At 40.7% G+C, this 14,426-nt stretch overlaps 2 protein-coding genes across 5 annotated transcripts in view; one reads left to right on the forward strand and one right to left on the reverse strand.

Annotated features, from left to right (window-relative positions):
- ccnb1ip1 (cyclin B1 interacting protein 1) overlaps positions 1 to 2,839 on the reverse strand; it is a 4,798-nt gene extending 1,959 nt beyond the window's left edge. The window contains exons 1-4 of one of the 2 annotated variants that reach the window (XM_079371349.1): positions 2,729 to 2,839; positions 1,715 to 2,019; positions 1,469 to 1,615; positions 802 to 976 (exon numbers count right to left, since the gene is read on the reverse strand). In XM_079371349.1, the coding sequence (XP_079227475.1) occupies positions 802 to 976; positions 1,469 to 1,615; positions 1,715 to 2,011 (619 nt within the window). In that variant the 5' untranslated portion in view covers positions 2,012 to 2,019; positions 2,729 to 2,839. Of the gene's footprint in view, positions 1 to 801; positions 977 to 1,468; positions 1,616 to 1,714; positions 2,020 to 2,481; positions 2,694 to 2,728 lie in introns of those variants that run through there. The other variant, XM_079371350.1, reaches the window with a different exon arrangement.
- Positions 2,723 to 10,791, forward strand: LOC306841438 (uncharacterized protein). Of its 3 annotated transcripts, XM_079371342.1 has the most exons (5): positions 2,724 to 2,809; positions 3,311 to 3,464; positions 4,385 to 4,587; positions 6,247 to 9,551; positions 9,698 to 10,791. In XM_079371342.1, exons 3-5 carry the CDS (start codon positions 4,512 to 4,514, stop codon positions 9,926 to 9,928), a joined length of 3,612 nt encoding a protein of 1,203 aa, XP_079227468.1. In that variant the 5' UTR covers positions 2,724 to 2,809; positions 3,311 to 3,464; positions 4,385 to 4,511; the 3' UTR covers positions 9,929 to 10,791. The 3 variants fall into 3 exon arrangements, with proteins under 3 accessions (XP_079227467.1, XP_079227468.1, XP_079227469.1); XM_079371341.1 differs by lacking the exon at positions 3,311 to 3,464 and having other exon boundaries at positions 2,723 to 2,809; XM_079371343.1 differs by lacking the exons at positions 2,724 to 2,809; positions 3,311 to 3,464 and adding an exon at positions 2,909 to 3,234.
- Positions 10,792 to 14,426: the final 3,635 nt, after the last annotated feature.

A 14,426-nucleotide genomic window follows, 5' to 3' on the forward strand; every position in this document is an offset into this window, starting at 1 on the left:
GACCAACATTTTACTTTTTGGCATTAATTCTAGGCTCTATGTGTGGAGAAAACCAGGCAGGTGTGAAAAACTTTTTGCATCATTCCCAAGAAGACTCATGGCTGTACTAGCTCAAAAGAGTGCTTCTATTCAAAACTGAGCAAAGGAAACCATGTGATTTTTCAGTTTTTCTCTTTTTAATAAATTTGCAAGAAAAAAATATTTTTTTTTCTGTCAAGATGGGGTGCTGAGTGTACGTTAATGAGAAATAAAATGATTTATTTTATTTTTTTTCGCAAATGGCTGCAATGAAACAAAGTGAAAAATTTAAAGGGGTCTAAATACTTTCCATACCCACTGAATATGTTCAAAAAAAACTGTAAAAGTGGATTTTTCATATGTATCCTTCAATTGATATTTTCAGCAAAAAATAGGTGTTTTCGATTAGAACCTTAATGAGTGTAATGTCTATAATTGACTGCAACACATTATTTTCCAGTTTTGACTAAATGGTGTAATCAATTGAGTCCTGTTTTAGTCTGGAAAATACAACAAGGATGCTTTTAAAATTGATGGACAATAATATTCTGACTATTTGCAACAAAAATTCTTTCATAAATGTCCACTTTTAACTTAAAAATGAAACTTTGCAAGCTTTAAGTCTTGCTAACATGCTTGTTTTAAACATTTTTTTAAAAAGTTGATCAAAGAAAAGAAATTAACAAGATGTTTTATTCCCAACTTCCAATTAAAGGAGATCTGAACATTAATAGTATAGCTTTAAACTGGTAATGGAATTATTGTGATTTAAAATTGTCCTACCAGTGTTATAGTCGTGATGTCCTTGTTGTGTCAGTACGTCTCTTTCCCCCACACCCACCACCATGTTGCGCAGCCTCAGAGAGTCATACAGCCCCTGTAGTTTCTGGTACTGTCTGTTCCTCTCCATCAGCCTTTCAGACACTTCACTGTACTTCCTTTTATACTCATCCATCATCTGAGGGAAAACACAAGAGACAATCAATTGTTTTGCCTTAACAAGAATCACCAACTGTACAAGGTCCAATGTTCACATAGGTTGTAGATACAACCTATCTACAACCTAAGACTTGAATTTCCCTCGGGATCAATAAAGTATCACCTACCTACCCACCCACCCACCTACCTACCTACCTACCTACCTATCTATCATTTTTGTCTAAAACCTTTTTAAATAAAATGTTGACCAAATTATAAATGACATGTTCTTCATGCTAATAGGTAAAGACATAAAACACCCATTATACATTTTCTTCAGCGTCTTGTATTCTGATTATTTAAGGTTAAATAACAACCATTGACGTACCACTCTTTCATTCACCCTTTAAGACCAAGTAAGTACAAGCTTCTCAATGGTTTTACAAATACAGTACAGCAAAAAAAAAAAAAACGATTTTAGAGGCTTCATTCAAATGTTATTCAGCACTTCAGTTTCAGAATTGTGGTTTACTTTCTTCAGGGAGGCGATTTCCCCTCTCATGGCAGTTAACTCCAGCTCTCTGCTCTGATTCTGCTGGCTCAGCATCTTCTCCATCTGCTTCAGCTGTGCCTCTGCTCTTGATAAACTGTACTCTTGATACATACGCTCCTGATGGACCTATTTATAAAAGAATAAACTGATGTGTTGGAGAGGGGTCGATTTTGTATTTAATGGATGCAAAGCTAAATATGAACATATAAAAGCATAACATTTGACCTGATAGCTCCAGAAGGACAAAGCCCTAGAACTAATGTCCAAGACTATGTCAGGTCGCAGACCTGCCAGCACCATGGCCTTGTACTCCTCAGAAGGTGACAGCTCTGTTCTCACAATGTCCAGCTTTCCTGACAATGCAGAGGAGCAGGCTGGACAGATGGCAGGGGAGCGGCTGAACTCACCGGACCCGTGCTGATCACAGAAAACATGAGAGCATGCTGTGACCCATGCAAAGCCACTCAGCTTGGTTCGGCACTTTGGGTAGTTACACAACAGTGTATCATCACAGACGGACATCGTCGTAGCTGAAAAGTTTCAATAAAAGTGAGCTAAGTCTGTCCATTTGTCCATCAAACAAACATCATGTTTAATGATATTAGGAAAACCCGTTATATTTTGATTCATGATGAATAAAACACTGTATAAAAAGTACATTTTGGAATAACATTGTCCATCAGTTCTTTATAATCCCCAAATTACAAGCAGAAAAAATACATTAAAATTGTATATCGTAGTAACAGCTACACTATAAAACGTTCTGAGCCCCTCACAGGATGCCAAAAACAATCAAAGTTGTTATTTCTGTTTACAGCAAAAAGTATGACTATAGTAGATCAATTATGAATTTTGTATGGTTGCTAATAAAACTAAAAACAACTAAAACTGAAAACAATTAAGACTAAGACTTAAGACTAGTTTAAGTGTTTACTGGGTTTAAATAAGACTACTTTTAAATCGAGAATAATGGATGAAGACTGATTACAAACCCAGGATATCACTTTATGATCTGGTGCATAGGACTTGCTCGATAGCTAGCTTAATGCTATATCAACTGCCTGAAAATATTATTAGCAGTAGAACTTTTGTGTCCACATCCAATTCATCGGCAATTGAGAAGGAACACATTTGGCTTTTAAAAACCGTATAATCGCAAAATGACATGGATATCTTAAGTTTAAAGGAAGTAACGCCGTTATTTTTTGTGAATTTCTTTCTTTCTTTTAATAAGCCTACCAGTTCAGGCCTCCACTCAGCAGGTCTACGCAGGTGACACTTAAGGCACCTTAGTAACAATTGCGTCGCAGAATGTCAAAGGTAGTTTATAATTCGTCAGATTTTTAAATAAAAAAATAACCATTATGTCTACACATTTACAATATAATAAATCACACATCTTAAAGGTAAATAATAGATTATAGAATATAGTTTAAATGCTATTTACGCATATTCGGGAATTCAACTTTTCGTTGGCTATTTAACCAAATCGTAGGACTACTGTGACTTTGAAGTTTACTGAGGCTATCTTCTTTTTTTCCCTATATATGACACTTTTTTTACGTTTTTTAAATGTATTTGCAAGTGATGCATTATCGATTAGATGAGGGCAGCCTCGTTTTCCATCCTGGAGAGAAACAGTCTATGAGAGAAACACGCCAAGTCATTTCCTCTCTCAAAATGAAAGCAGGCTACACCTTTTTTCTTACGCAGCCTTGGAGTGTATATAGGCCTAGGACAATAATGTGAGATACCTACTTAAATATCCCCCCTCCCCCCTGTTCTCTTTCTCTCTTTTATCCGTTTCTCCACGTGGTACAGGAGTAAAGGCGGGGGGTGAAAGAGCGGCATTGTGCTGTGCAGCAGTGGATCCGGGGGTTCATAGTGAGAGAGGGGAGATGCTCACTCAACTGTGTCCAGCACGCCATTGTCAAAGATTCCCATCTATTCTCTGCCTTTTAAATAGAGCTCCAATGTAAGATGCTTTTTTGAGGGGCGAGTAAGAGGGGTGGGGGTATATGCGCTTGCTCATACACCCGAAAAACATGCATGCATATGGGATAATTGTGTGGCCCCACTTGCACAAAGCCACTCACTGCAGTTTTGTTGATAATTGGCCCTATGCAAATCAAAGGGTAGCAATATTGCCTGATTACAATTCATCCGTCATGATAACATTGTATGTATTGACTTTTGCTGATTGACATCACCTGCCAGTCAATCAATTCGATTTTAATGTCATTATTTTCCACTTTGCAAACAATACGAAAGTAGGCGCAGTTCATCTGGTTGTCTTTAAAAGAAGTCGCAAGATCGATAAGTCAATTGTTATAGCCTACTTATTTAAGACAGTTATTGCATTTCATTGAGTTTTCTATAAGGAATCATGTAGGCGATAGCCCATGTTCCAAAAACACTTTGTTATATCCATTCAAATTTGTTTTGGGTGTCTAATGGCTTTGACACCTCATTGTCATGTTTTAATGAAAGTATATAGCTGCAGTGAGAAAGTTTAAAGAAAAACTAAAGCTGGGGAGAAAGAGAGAAGCAGGGAGGCTGTGTGTTACACTCCATTGAAATGCAAATATCATTGAAGAACAAGGAGTGGTTCTGTGTGTGTGTGTGTGTGTGTGCGCGCGCGCGCGTGTATGAGTGTGTGTGTTCCCTGTATGTGCATACAGCGGGGGAGCAGTGGGAGAGGAGGGGCGCAAATTTGGACAAGTTTTTTGGGGGCGATGAGACTTTAGAAAAGCCACACACGCACTCTGTGGCTTCATATGACACAGTGCGACAGACATAGCCTACGGATTTCCAAACACCTTTCTTTGTTTTGGGAGTTTATTACATCCAAAAGTCATCATACAGGTTACTTAAAATTTCCTTTTTAATCCAAAGGGTTGCTGAAGTTTCGAGGTTTAGATGCTTGGATGGTTTCCGGAGCGCTTTTCAAGTGCGCAAAAACGTGCGTATAGTGCTGTTCAACCGACTGATGCCCCCCTCTCGGGCTGACTCGCCGTGAATCATGTCACGCCGGAAGCAGAAGCGACCCCAGCATCTCGTTAACGCGGATCCAGGGGCCCCAAGGCTGCTATCAAACGGTGAGTAAACATCTTTACGAGTGTGCATGCCTTTCTTTTGAAATTATTCATTGAGAGATCATGCAACGAAACAGCGCCAATGTTTGCATGGTGAACTCTCTTTAAGGCTAATCATTTTCAAACATTTTATGTAACTTTTGTTATAGGCCTACACAAGTTCTAATTTAGATTTGCATTTAGAGAATGATTCAATATGTTGATTTCAGTCTTTTTCATCAATTCATTTATGCATGGCCACATTTCCACAATTGCACCTGATTTGGATAATCTTACAAAATGTTATTTTTTGGTCAAGCCCCCCCACATTCACTATAATGGGCCTGACTAAATGAAGGCCGAAGGCAATTTGGTTGGGGCCAATATACTTGTTCCTGTGAAGTGAAGGGTAGGATTAACTAACATACAGCAGTGGCCATTTTCAAAAGCTGCTTGTCCTCCAGGAAACCAACAGGCTGCTCAGCGCTGACTGCTGGAGGTCTTTGTTAAGTATAGCGAGCTCTCTTATTTGTTAACAATTAGGTGAATGAGGGAGCAGAGTTTTTGGTAAAGATTTATCTTCCACCTTTCTGTTCTCTTCGTCTTTTACTCTTAGTCCATGCCTTACTCTCATATGCACCCCTCTTACACAATTTTCACATTCTCAATACTTCCCTCCCCCCTTCTTTCTCCCTTGTTCTTGCCCCCCCAGCTCTATTGACAGTATACCCAACACACTTGGTCTTCTCAAAGGGGGGGGGGGGGGGGCTGAGAGAATAAAAGTATTCAGAGGGTAAAGAGAGATTGCACTTGCACTTGTTCTGAAATGCAAATCTTCAAACCAATGCACCAGTCTTTGTACAGGTCAACTTACACAAATGGAAGTTTACTCCAGGAGATTCTTGTGTCCTGCATGTGAAGGTCTGATTCTAAGTTTCAAAATGGAATTTCACAGGTACAGTCTTTCATTCCATCACTATATCTCTCCAGGAGGGAATAGTAAGTCTGTTCATTTGTTACCCTCCCCCTTCTTTTTCTTTTAACTCATTCTCACTCTGTGCTCAAGATTCTAAAAGAATTTCACCCCTGAGCTGCAGAGGTCAGATTAGTTGACCAATCAGAGTGTCTGGACAGTGCCCAGAACCCTTAGCATGGTTTGACCCTTGACCTCCACTGTGACGTAAGGGGGGAAGGGTGAATAGGGAGATGAAAGACGTAACTGCAGTAAGGAGGGGGTGGGTTAAGAGGGGTTATGGGTTGTCTTGGTGATGCCCATTGTCCTCTGAAATGTGTTGCCATAGCAGCAAGGTGTCTGTAAGCTTTTTTGTGTTTGCAATATGTTTGAGTAGTTTTTCTCCGAGCTCAGATTGAGACAAGATTTGACAAAGACTAACAGAATGCAGAGTATCATCCATTTGTTTATCTTCTTTTTGTTCAAAGCCATCCCCTTTTTGGAATCACTGGATCATTTGGTTAGCATACCAGTTTTGCAAAATACACGTGTCAACATTAAGTGGAAGCAATGAAATTAACAATCTAAATGATGCCAAAAGTTTTGAGTAATTAGGTAATAACCTGGGTATTGTTTTACTGATATTGTTAGCTTGAACTTTTATAATAAAGTCCTTTAAAAAAACAAAACTGAAAAGTCTTTAATATTTTACTTTTCTTTGTCATCATCAGAAGAACACCTGGGCATGAAGTCCCCCTCCATATCTCTTGGCTCAGAAGTGACCTCATCAGGATCTTCCTCCTCCTCTCCCACCTCTCTTCAAGACTGCCAGCCGCCTCTGGCCCCTCGCCCATCCCCTGGTGGGCTCCACGCGCCCTCCTTACCCAGCGAGAGCTCGCCTCCTCCCCACTGGCCTAGCCACATTTCCCCTTTCACCACCTCCCTTCCAAACACCCATTCTTCCCTCTCTCCAGACTTTCCTCACCCCTCGCTTTCATCACAGACTTACTCACCTCCTCCCCTTGGACAAATGTCAGGTTCCCACAACCTGCCCCACCAAGGAAACTCTCACTCCACCATGACCTCCCCAGCGATGGGCAGCTCAGCCACAACCAATACCTCGTCCTCTTGCTCCTCCTCATCCTCTCAGTATGTGCCACCTCATCATGACAGCTTGAGCCCAGGCCAGCAGCAGAACTCCAGTTCTCCTGGAGAACAAGGACAGATCCAGGTTCCTCCAACCTTGGCTGTACTGCTTGAGGAGCTGAGGGTGTTACAGCAAAGGCAAATCCACCAGATGCAGATAACAGAGGAAATATGTAGGCATGTTCTAAGGCTTGGGGGAGCTGTCTTTGGCCAAGCTAATAACACACAGTCAAGTAGTGCAGACACCAACCAGAGATTGACAGGAAATGCATCGATATCACCAACACATGCCTCTACTGCCACAGCAATGACAACAGCATCATCGCTGTTGAGTGGCCTTCAAACTTCCCTTTACCACCACTCATCCATTCCCAAATCAGGTGCTTCAAATGTCAATGGCAGTAGAGCTATACCCTCCTCTACTTCTTCCTCATCTATAGCCTCTTCTATTAGCTCCTCTGTTGCTTCTCTACATCCTTTGTCCTTGTCACTGGGTTTGCCGCCACGCTACCTCCATGAGAAATCATCCAACAACCCCTCATTTGGGCACAGCAATGGTATCAGTTTTTCAACTCCTCCCCTTCCAACCACCAGCCTTTCCCAGGATCACCAGCCGAGCTCCTCTTTGGGCTCTGCCTCCTCCTCAGGACGCCCTCAACATGTGTGCCGTTTTTGTGGGAAGGTGTTAAGTAGTGATTCATCACTTCAGATCCACCTGAGGTCACATACAGGTGAAAGGCCCTACCAGTGTCCAGTATGCTTAAGCCGGTTTACAACAAGGGGGAACCTTAAAGCCCATTTTCTGCGTCATAGAGAGCAGAACCCTGAGCTGTCCCTCTCACTGTTACCCCCTGCACTGTCAGAGCAAACCCAGAGTGGCCCTTCTTCTGGTGCCATCCAGAGAAGGAGAAAACGGCGGGCTGATGAAGATGAGTCATTTAATGGAGTAAAAGGCAGCATTCCTGGAATGCCAGATAACATGGGATTAGGGTTCCTGTCTGGCGCATCCACTCGTCCTTCAACTTCCTCCTTACCTCTGCCACCATCAGTGGACATGGCATTGCTGTCCACTGCCCATTCCCTACTACAGCTGAACAGAGCCTCAGCTGCAACTTCCACCAGTGCATCAAGCACTGCATTGCCTTCTTCGTCTTCATCGTCATCTTCGTCCTCCTTGGGGAGCCAATTCAAAGGAGCAAAGCAGCAGCGATTCGATGAAAACACACCTCCTCACTCCACCCTCCATACAGCTTCACCATATTCTCAACTGGCCCACCTACCCAAGATTCTCTTCCCTGGGGGTACCTCTCCTCACCACCTTGCACTTCTCCGACCGCCAGGCCACCCATCCACCTCCCACCTCTCTTCTCCTCATCAGCTACCCTTTCCCTTTCCTCCCTTCCCAAAACCATCAACATCCTCCCCTTCTTCATCCTCTCCCACCGCCTCTAGCCAAACCTCTGACACCTCCAAGTTGCAACGGCTGGTACAGAAACTTGAAAAGCAGCCACAGGGAGGAGCCACTTCTTCTTCCTCCACCTCCTCAATAACCTCTGCTGAGACCAATGGGGACACCCATGGTTATGACCTGAGCACCACCTCCAGTGCCTATCGCAGGGAAATGTTGGCTGCTCTTGGTCTGAGCCCTAGTGCCAATGCTGTTGGACTATTGACCAGCCAGGGAGTCTCAGGCTCTAGCACAACAACAACTACACCATCTCTTCCTACAACCCAGGCTGCAAATCAGTGTGGAGTGTGTCTTCGTATCCTCAGCTGTCCAAGAGCTCTGCGATTGCATCAGGCCACACATCTGGGAGAGCGCCCATTCCCTTGCAAGCTGTGTGGTCGGTCATTCTCCACTAAGGGCAGTCTTAGGGCCCACCTTGCCACTCACCGTGCAAGACCAGCTAACTCCCGTGCCTTAAACTCCTGCCCCTTGTGCCCCCGCAAGTTCACAAATGCCTTGGTTCTTCAGCATCATATCCGCTTACATCTAGGGGGACAATTACCTCCTGACGAAGATATGCCTCCTGAAGATGGCCCAGAAATGCAGAATTCCATCCTTAATGATAGCAAGAATGGCTCACTCTGTACAACACCTCAACTCCTTCCACTAGCTTTGACCACAAACTCTAGGTCCTCAATGGATAAGCAATCCACAGCTGCTGATGATACTTCTGTGAAGACAGAGGAATCAGAAGGCTCAACACCCAGTGTAAGCCCACCCGTGACCCGTAATCCCCCCTCAGTGGGAGCCGAGGACCCCCTGCATATGGGAGATAACACCCTAGCTAATGGTAGCCCCATGAATGGCTCTATGTACTCGGAGGAGAAGAACCACCCTGACCAAGGAAGCACCAACCCTTTCAAAGCACCCATGGTTAGTTCTCATTCATCAGTGAATGGAGATGCAGAGATGAATGACGCACCTCTTTCTCTATGCGTTTTGAAATCTGGAGTAGAAAATGAAACATTGCACAGGGGGATAAATGATGATGAATCCTGCTCAACAAACCACCCCTCAACAAGTTCTGATTCTAACCCCAAACCCCTGGCTGAAAACACCTTATGTGCACTTATCCCACCGAGTAGCCCCAAAGCTTTCACTGAAGCAGAGAATGCCTGTGGGAGTGAACCACTGGAGGCACAAGAGGCAGATGCTACCCAAAGTAAAGCCAAGATTGAGACCAATACACGAAGAATGTCTTATGTAGCTTTGGATCCAGACCCAGAGAGGGACATTCAAAAGGGGGAGGGTTACAGTTTGCCAGAAAAGGACCCAGAGCCCTCTGTCACTACACAAACACAAGACACTCAGCTTCCTCGCCCTGACAAACCCTATAGTTGCACGGAGTGTGGCAAGGCATATGCCAGCCGAAGTGGACTTAAGGTAAGAGTTACAGATCCACAGCAGATTTGATCTGTTCTTGTTACAATCATAATTATGTTGTAGGAGGACAGATTCTTACATCAAAAGATATTTTTATTCTGTACTTTATAGTTAATGACTATTTGTGTTGTGTCTCCCATCAACAGGGCCATATGAAAACTCACCCGGGAGCATTGACCAATACCCCCTCCAAACCTCAAATCAGTGACAATGACGTTGTGGAGGATCACACTTCTGATCCAGCTAGTAACAACAAGGAACGGCAGGAAGAAGAACTGGGATCTGCTGAATCCCCAAAGAAAGATGACAGCACAGATCCCACCCCAATCAGTGTTGTTTCTAGTATGGCAGACGAGCCAATGGAAACTACAGTGTAGACGTCTTAGCATTTAAAGGGTCCTGACAAGGGAATGTATTTTTTCATTGACGATTTGTTTCCAGTCATTAATTGTAATTCATGTTTACCTTTTGTAATAGACAAACGTGTTTCTATTGTAGTAATTTTACGAGAGATATGTGAATGTAGTACTCTAGAGTTGTATTTTTGTATTTTAAAGACCGCAGTGATGCCTTAACTTACACATGTCATAACATTGCCACAATGAGAATTGATTGTATACGCTTTTTTTCAGGACATATTGTAAACAAGCTGAGTTGAATAAAACGATGTTCCATAGTTTTACGTCATACCAAAACAGGCCAAATTAATAATGCCCAGCATTTGTAAATACAAAGCTTCAGTAAATTGTATGCCTTTAATTGTTATTTTCGTCTTCAATGTTTTTGAACACAATGCTGCTGAAAGCATATTTCTGATGTACAGTGACTTGCACTGTGTCCTGTGCTACCAAAACATCGACTTATAGAAATATCTGAGCAATAGACAATATTCGCTGAGCCGCCATGTAACTCTGACTTCAGCTCAATTACTATGTTAATATTACACTGCTGTTTAGTAGCAGCAACTGAAAGGCAGGGGAACATTTGCTATATTGCAAGCTAAAACATAATATGTTATATATGTCATATATGTAATATGATCAATTGGAAAACTGTAAAATGATTAAAATATCATATGGCAACATTTATACAACTGATGCATTTTAACTTTGCACCATGTGCCTGACATCAGAGGAAAGTGCCACGGAGTGAATATAGTGAATTAGCCTAACCCTGATGATGTCCATAATGGGTTTTTATGATGAGCATTGTATAAGATGGTCAGTTCAATTGTAAACTTTGAATTTACTTCACTTACAGCAGAATGTGTGGTGTTCGTTGAATATCCAAATCTACAGTAAGGATGAATCCTGGCCTTCCTCCCCCTTTTATGTTCTTTTTTCCTCCTCCCCTAGCTCTCCTCTCTCAAAGTACTTGAGAGTTTTCTGCTCCTGCATTCCTGCTCTGCACAGTGAAGTATTTTTGTGCTTTGCTTTACCATTTGTAAAACCCTTTTGTAACAATTTTCCCATGCTTCCCATGTGATGTACAAAAAATTAATAAAACAAAGGCAATGTGAATTGGAATTGGAGACCTGTGTTTTTTGTGACTGGTGACTCATTCAGACTGGCTTTAGTTGAGAGTTTGTCTCTGAATTAGTTTATCTGTTTATGTATTCTGTGTGCAGCATTCTTCTTCTGTCTAAACATTGTTTGTCAGTTTTTGCTTGTTTGTTCCAGCTCTCTGTGTGTCTGAATCGGGGTCCCTTTGTCTGGGGCCCGGGGTTTGCTGTCTGAGTCTTTTTTTTGCCTTATGTATCATTTAATATGTTTCAGTTTCCCAGTACTGTGTGTGTCTTCTGAAAAGGATAACCACAGCCTGTATGAGTGTGATTGAGGGTGCAGCTGTAGAGGACCCCCCATTCTCCCCATCCCCCCATATGGTCTTTCATTTTCTCTTTCATTTCTCTCTCCCTCACTTTTTCTGCTCACCACCCTCACCCCTGTACTCTCCCACCCCTCTTCCCACCCCATGTAATGAGCTGACACACAGGAAGCTCTAATCCTCACACAATGCTACCCCTCTTCCCCCAAAAGTGACTGGGGGTGGGACAGGGGGCAACAGGGACCAACCTGGCCCAGCTGTCCCCAAAATGGCTGCCTTTAATCCCTCCAGTTTTTGTAGCCTACAAGGGCTTCTGAATCCATGACAACCAGTAACCAAGGAAGAGAATGCTCAAGACAGAGTTGAGGACAAAAGGAATGAAAGGAGCCATGTGTGAGAAGTTTGTCCACAGGCGTTCGAAGGAGACAAGGGACATATCTCAATCAAAAACAACTAAAAAAAGGAGAAGAAGAAAGTAAAGTCATTTAAAAAGTTTTCAATATCTATATAAGAAACTTAAGTTTGAGAACCTGCTGCTATTACTTTACAGAAGCATAATTCAACCTATCTTGCGTTACTGTTTTTTTACTATGTATACCATTCCACAAAAGCAACAACAACATTCAGGGAAATTGCCAAGATTATTAACCTCCCTATTTACAGCCGTCAAACACTCCTGTTACAGCAATAGCAAATGATTCAACTACTACCCACTTAACTGATTTACAACCTAGATAGTCAAGTGCAGTAGAACCTGAATCTGTAAATATTAATAGACTAAGCCTTTGGGACAATAAATGCTGCTTATCTTTCTATGGTAAATGGTGAATGGACTTGAGCTTATATAGCGCTTTTCTAATCTTTAGACAACTAAAATCGCCTTTAGACCGCATGTCACACCGATATTCACACGCTGCTGGCAGTGCCGTTTCTGTAGACGAAGCAGCAGGATCAAGTGTCTTGCTCAAGGACACACAAGAAGTGTTGCCACAGGAACTGGGGATCGAACTCTCGACCTTTCAGCTGAGAAATGACGCCTCTACCAACTATCCACAGCCGCCCCGATCTGTCTATCCTATCATGCCAAAAGGCCACGGGTGTTGTGATGACAATTCCATGCTTTAATCTCGTCAAACCCTCTTATCCACTAATCAATAAGCATTCCCTTTCCTATAGACATTAATCATCTACAAGAGAAAGAACAAGTTTCTGGAGGCATTACATGTCAAGTTTAACATTGACATTAACCCACACAAAAGAAGAAGAAACAACCATTTGGATGACAAGAATAATAGTGAAGTTCAGCTGATTTAGCTAATTACAGCTAACTTTCAACTAGAATTTGATCTCATACAAAATCTTTTACAGATAGTGTTGTTTGAACAGCATTTCCCACCATTTTCTCGTAATTGTTGTGAGTAGATATGTTTATTTTTCTTTTACCCCTTCTTTTTGCAGCTTTAAAGAACACTGGTGTATAAAAAGATAATTATTTGATTTGATTTACCCTTCATACAAATTTATTCAGCATACTGTTTACAGTGCAAAATAATAAAAAAAAAATCTATTTAAAATATGTTCAAAAAAGGGTCGCTCTTGTTAGATACCCAAATTATTCTAGATAATTCTATGTTTATGTTAAAATATGAGACATTTAAGGGAGAATTGTATTCAAATATTGCACAACAATAAATGTGGATATAGTTGTATACATCTAGTTCATTACTGCATTCAAAGGATGTATAGAGTATGAGTTAAATGAATACTTTTCAATATCTATAAGGTTAAGTCAAACTTTAATTAATTCACCATTATGACTAAACTGAGAGTGTCTATCATACAATCATTTTTATCTGTATAGCACAAATTCATGGCAAATGTAATCTCAGTCAATTAAAAAGGAGCAAATATGTACTGTACATGTAAATAGTTGCCTAAAATATTTTGTACGATTAATTTTATTAAAAAAACACAAACTTATATATCAACAAAGCTTGCCATCCTAAAGGTAGCATAAATTCTGCAAATTTTCGACATCTTTATCTAAAAAAGTGTACTTTGGGACCTTCAATTAGTTCTGTTCTGTTTCATTGTTAAAAACAAGTATCAGTATTTTGTCATGCCACAAGAGGGAGCTATGGTCCATACATGGGTATTCCATTAAGTAAACGTAAAGGCACGCCTTAAGCATATACTAATTAAAAAATCGATAAAAAAATTGATCAAAGATTTTAAATATGGTTGAATACAGAAATCTTGAGAACCCTTTTGAACACTAACTTTCTTGATGTATTTGTTTCCTTTCCTATTTCCTGATCATGAATCAAAATCAGTTTTATTGGCATGCTATGTTTAACACACAAGGTATTTAACTTCGGTAGACTGTGCTCTCAAATGTAGAAAATAAATATTAACTAGAAAATATAAACAAGTAATTAAAGACTAATATGTACAATACTTAAAAAGATAATAATGAAGTGGTGAGTATAGTGCAAAAGGATGATGAAGTAAACATAAGGTAATTATCTTTACAGTATTTACATTATAGAGTGTGCGTAGATTATCCTAATTAAGCAATAATTATGTCATCCTAATTACCTTTTCTCATGATAACTGTATGTATAGCTTACTGACACATTGATTTGTTAGTTGTGGATAAAAAAAATAAATTAAATGTTAAGTAAAGCATTGTTGATTAATGTCAAACTACGATTATTTAACAAGCATTTGTTTTTCCTTCGTATCATGGTATCATATCTTTCATCCTTTGTCATTGTCTCGTTGTTATCCTGCCTGACAGGAATTCTGTTATCGCTGAAAATAGAAAAGTTTAACTGATCCTAATTTCCGATGTGAATTTTAAACTTTCTATTGCAATACAAAATGTATAATAGTATTCTTTTAATGAAGAGACGGATTTGACTATTGCAATGCGTGTTATATTATTTTCTTTTTTTTTTCATCTAATGTAAAAGACATTTAGCTAATAAATCTGCTATTACGATAACCTATAATCAATGTGTTGGCTTTAATTGTATAATTGTAATACTG

The sequence above is a fragment of the Symphodus melops genome (genome assembly GCF_947650265.1).
Source record: "Symphodus melops genome assembly, chromosome: 20".
Lineage (NCBI taxonomy): Eukaryota > Metazoa > Chordata > Actinopteri > Labriformes > Labridae > Symphodus > Symphodus melops.

Bases quoted from the DNA above. Each gene is read 5' to 3' on its own strand.
- LOC306841438 (XM_079371341.1), top strand. From the start codon at position 4,512: ATGTCACGCCGGAAGCAGAAGCGACCCCAGCATCTCGTTAACGCGGAT. The intron at 4,588-6,246 runs GTGAGTAAACAT...TGTCATCATCAG, and splicing joins CCCAAGGCTGCTATCAAACG to AAGAACACCTGGGCATGAAG. The intron at 9,552-9,697 runs GTAAGAGTTACA...TCCCATCAACAG, and splicing joins CCAGCCGAAGTGGACTTAAG to GGCCATATGAAAACTCACCC.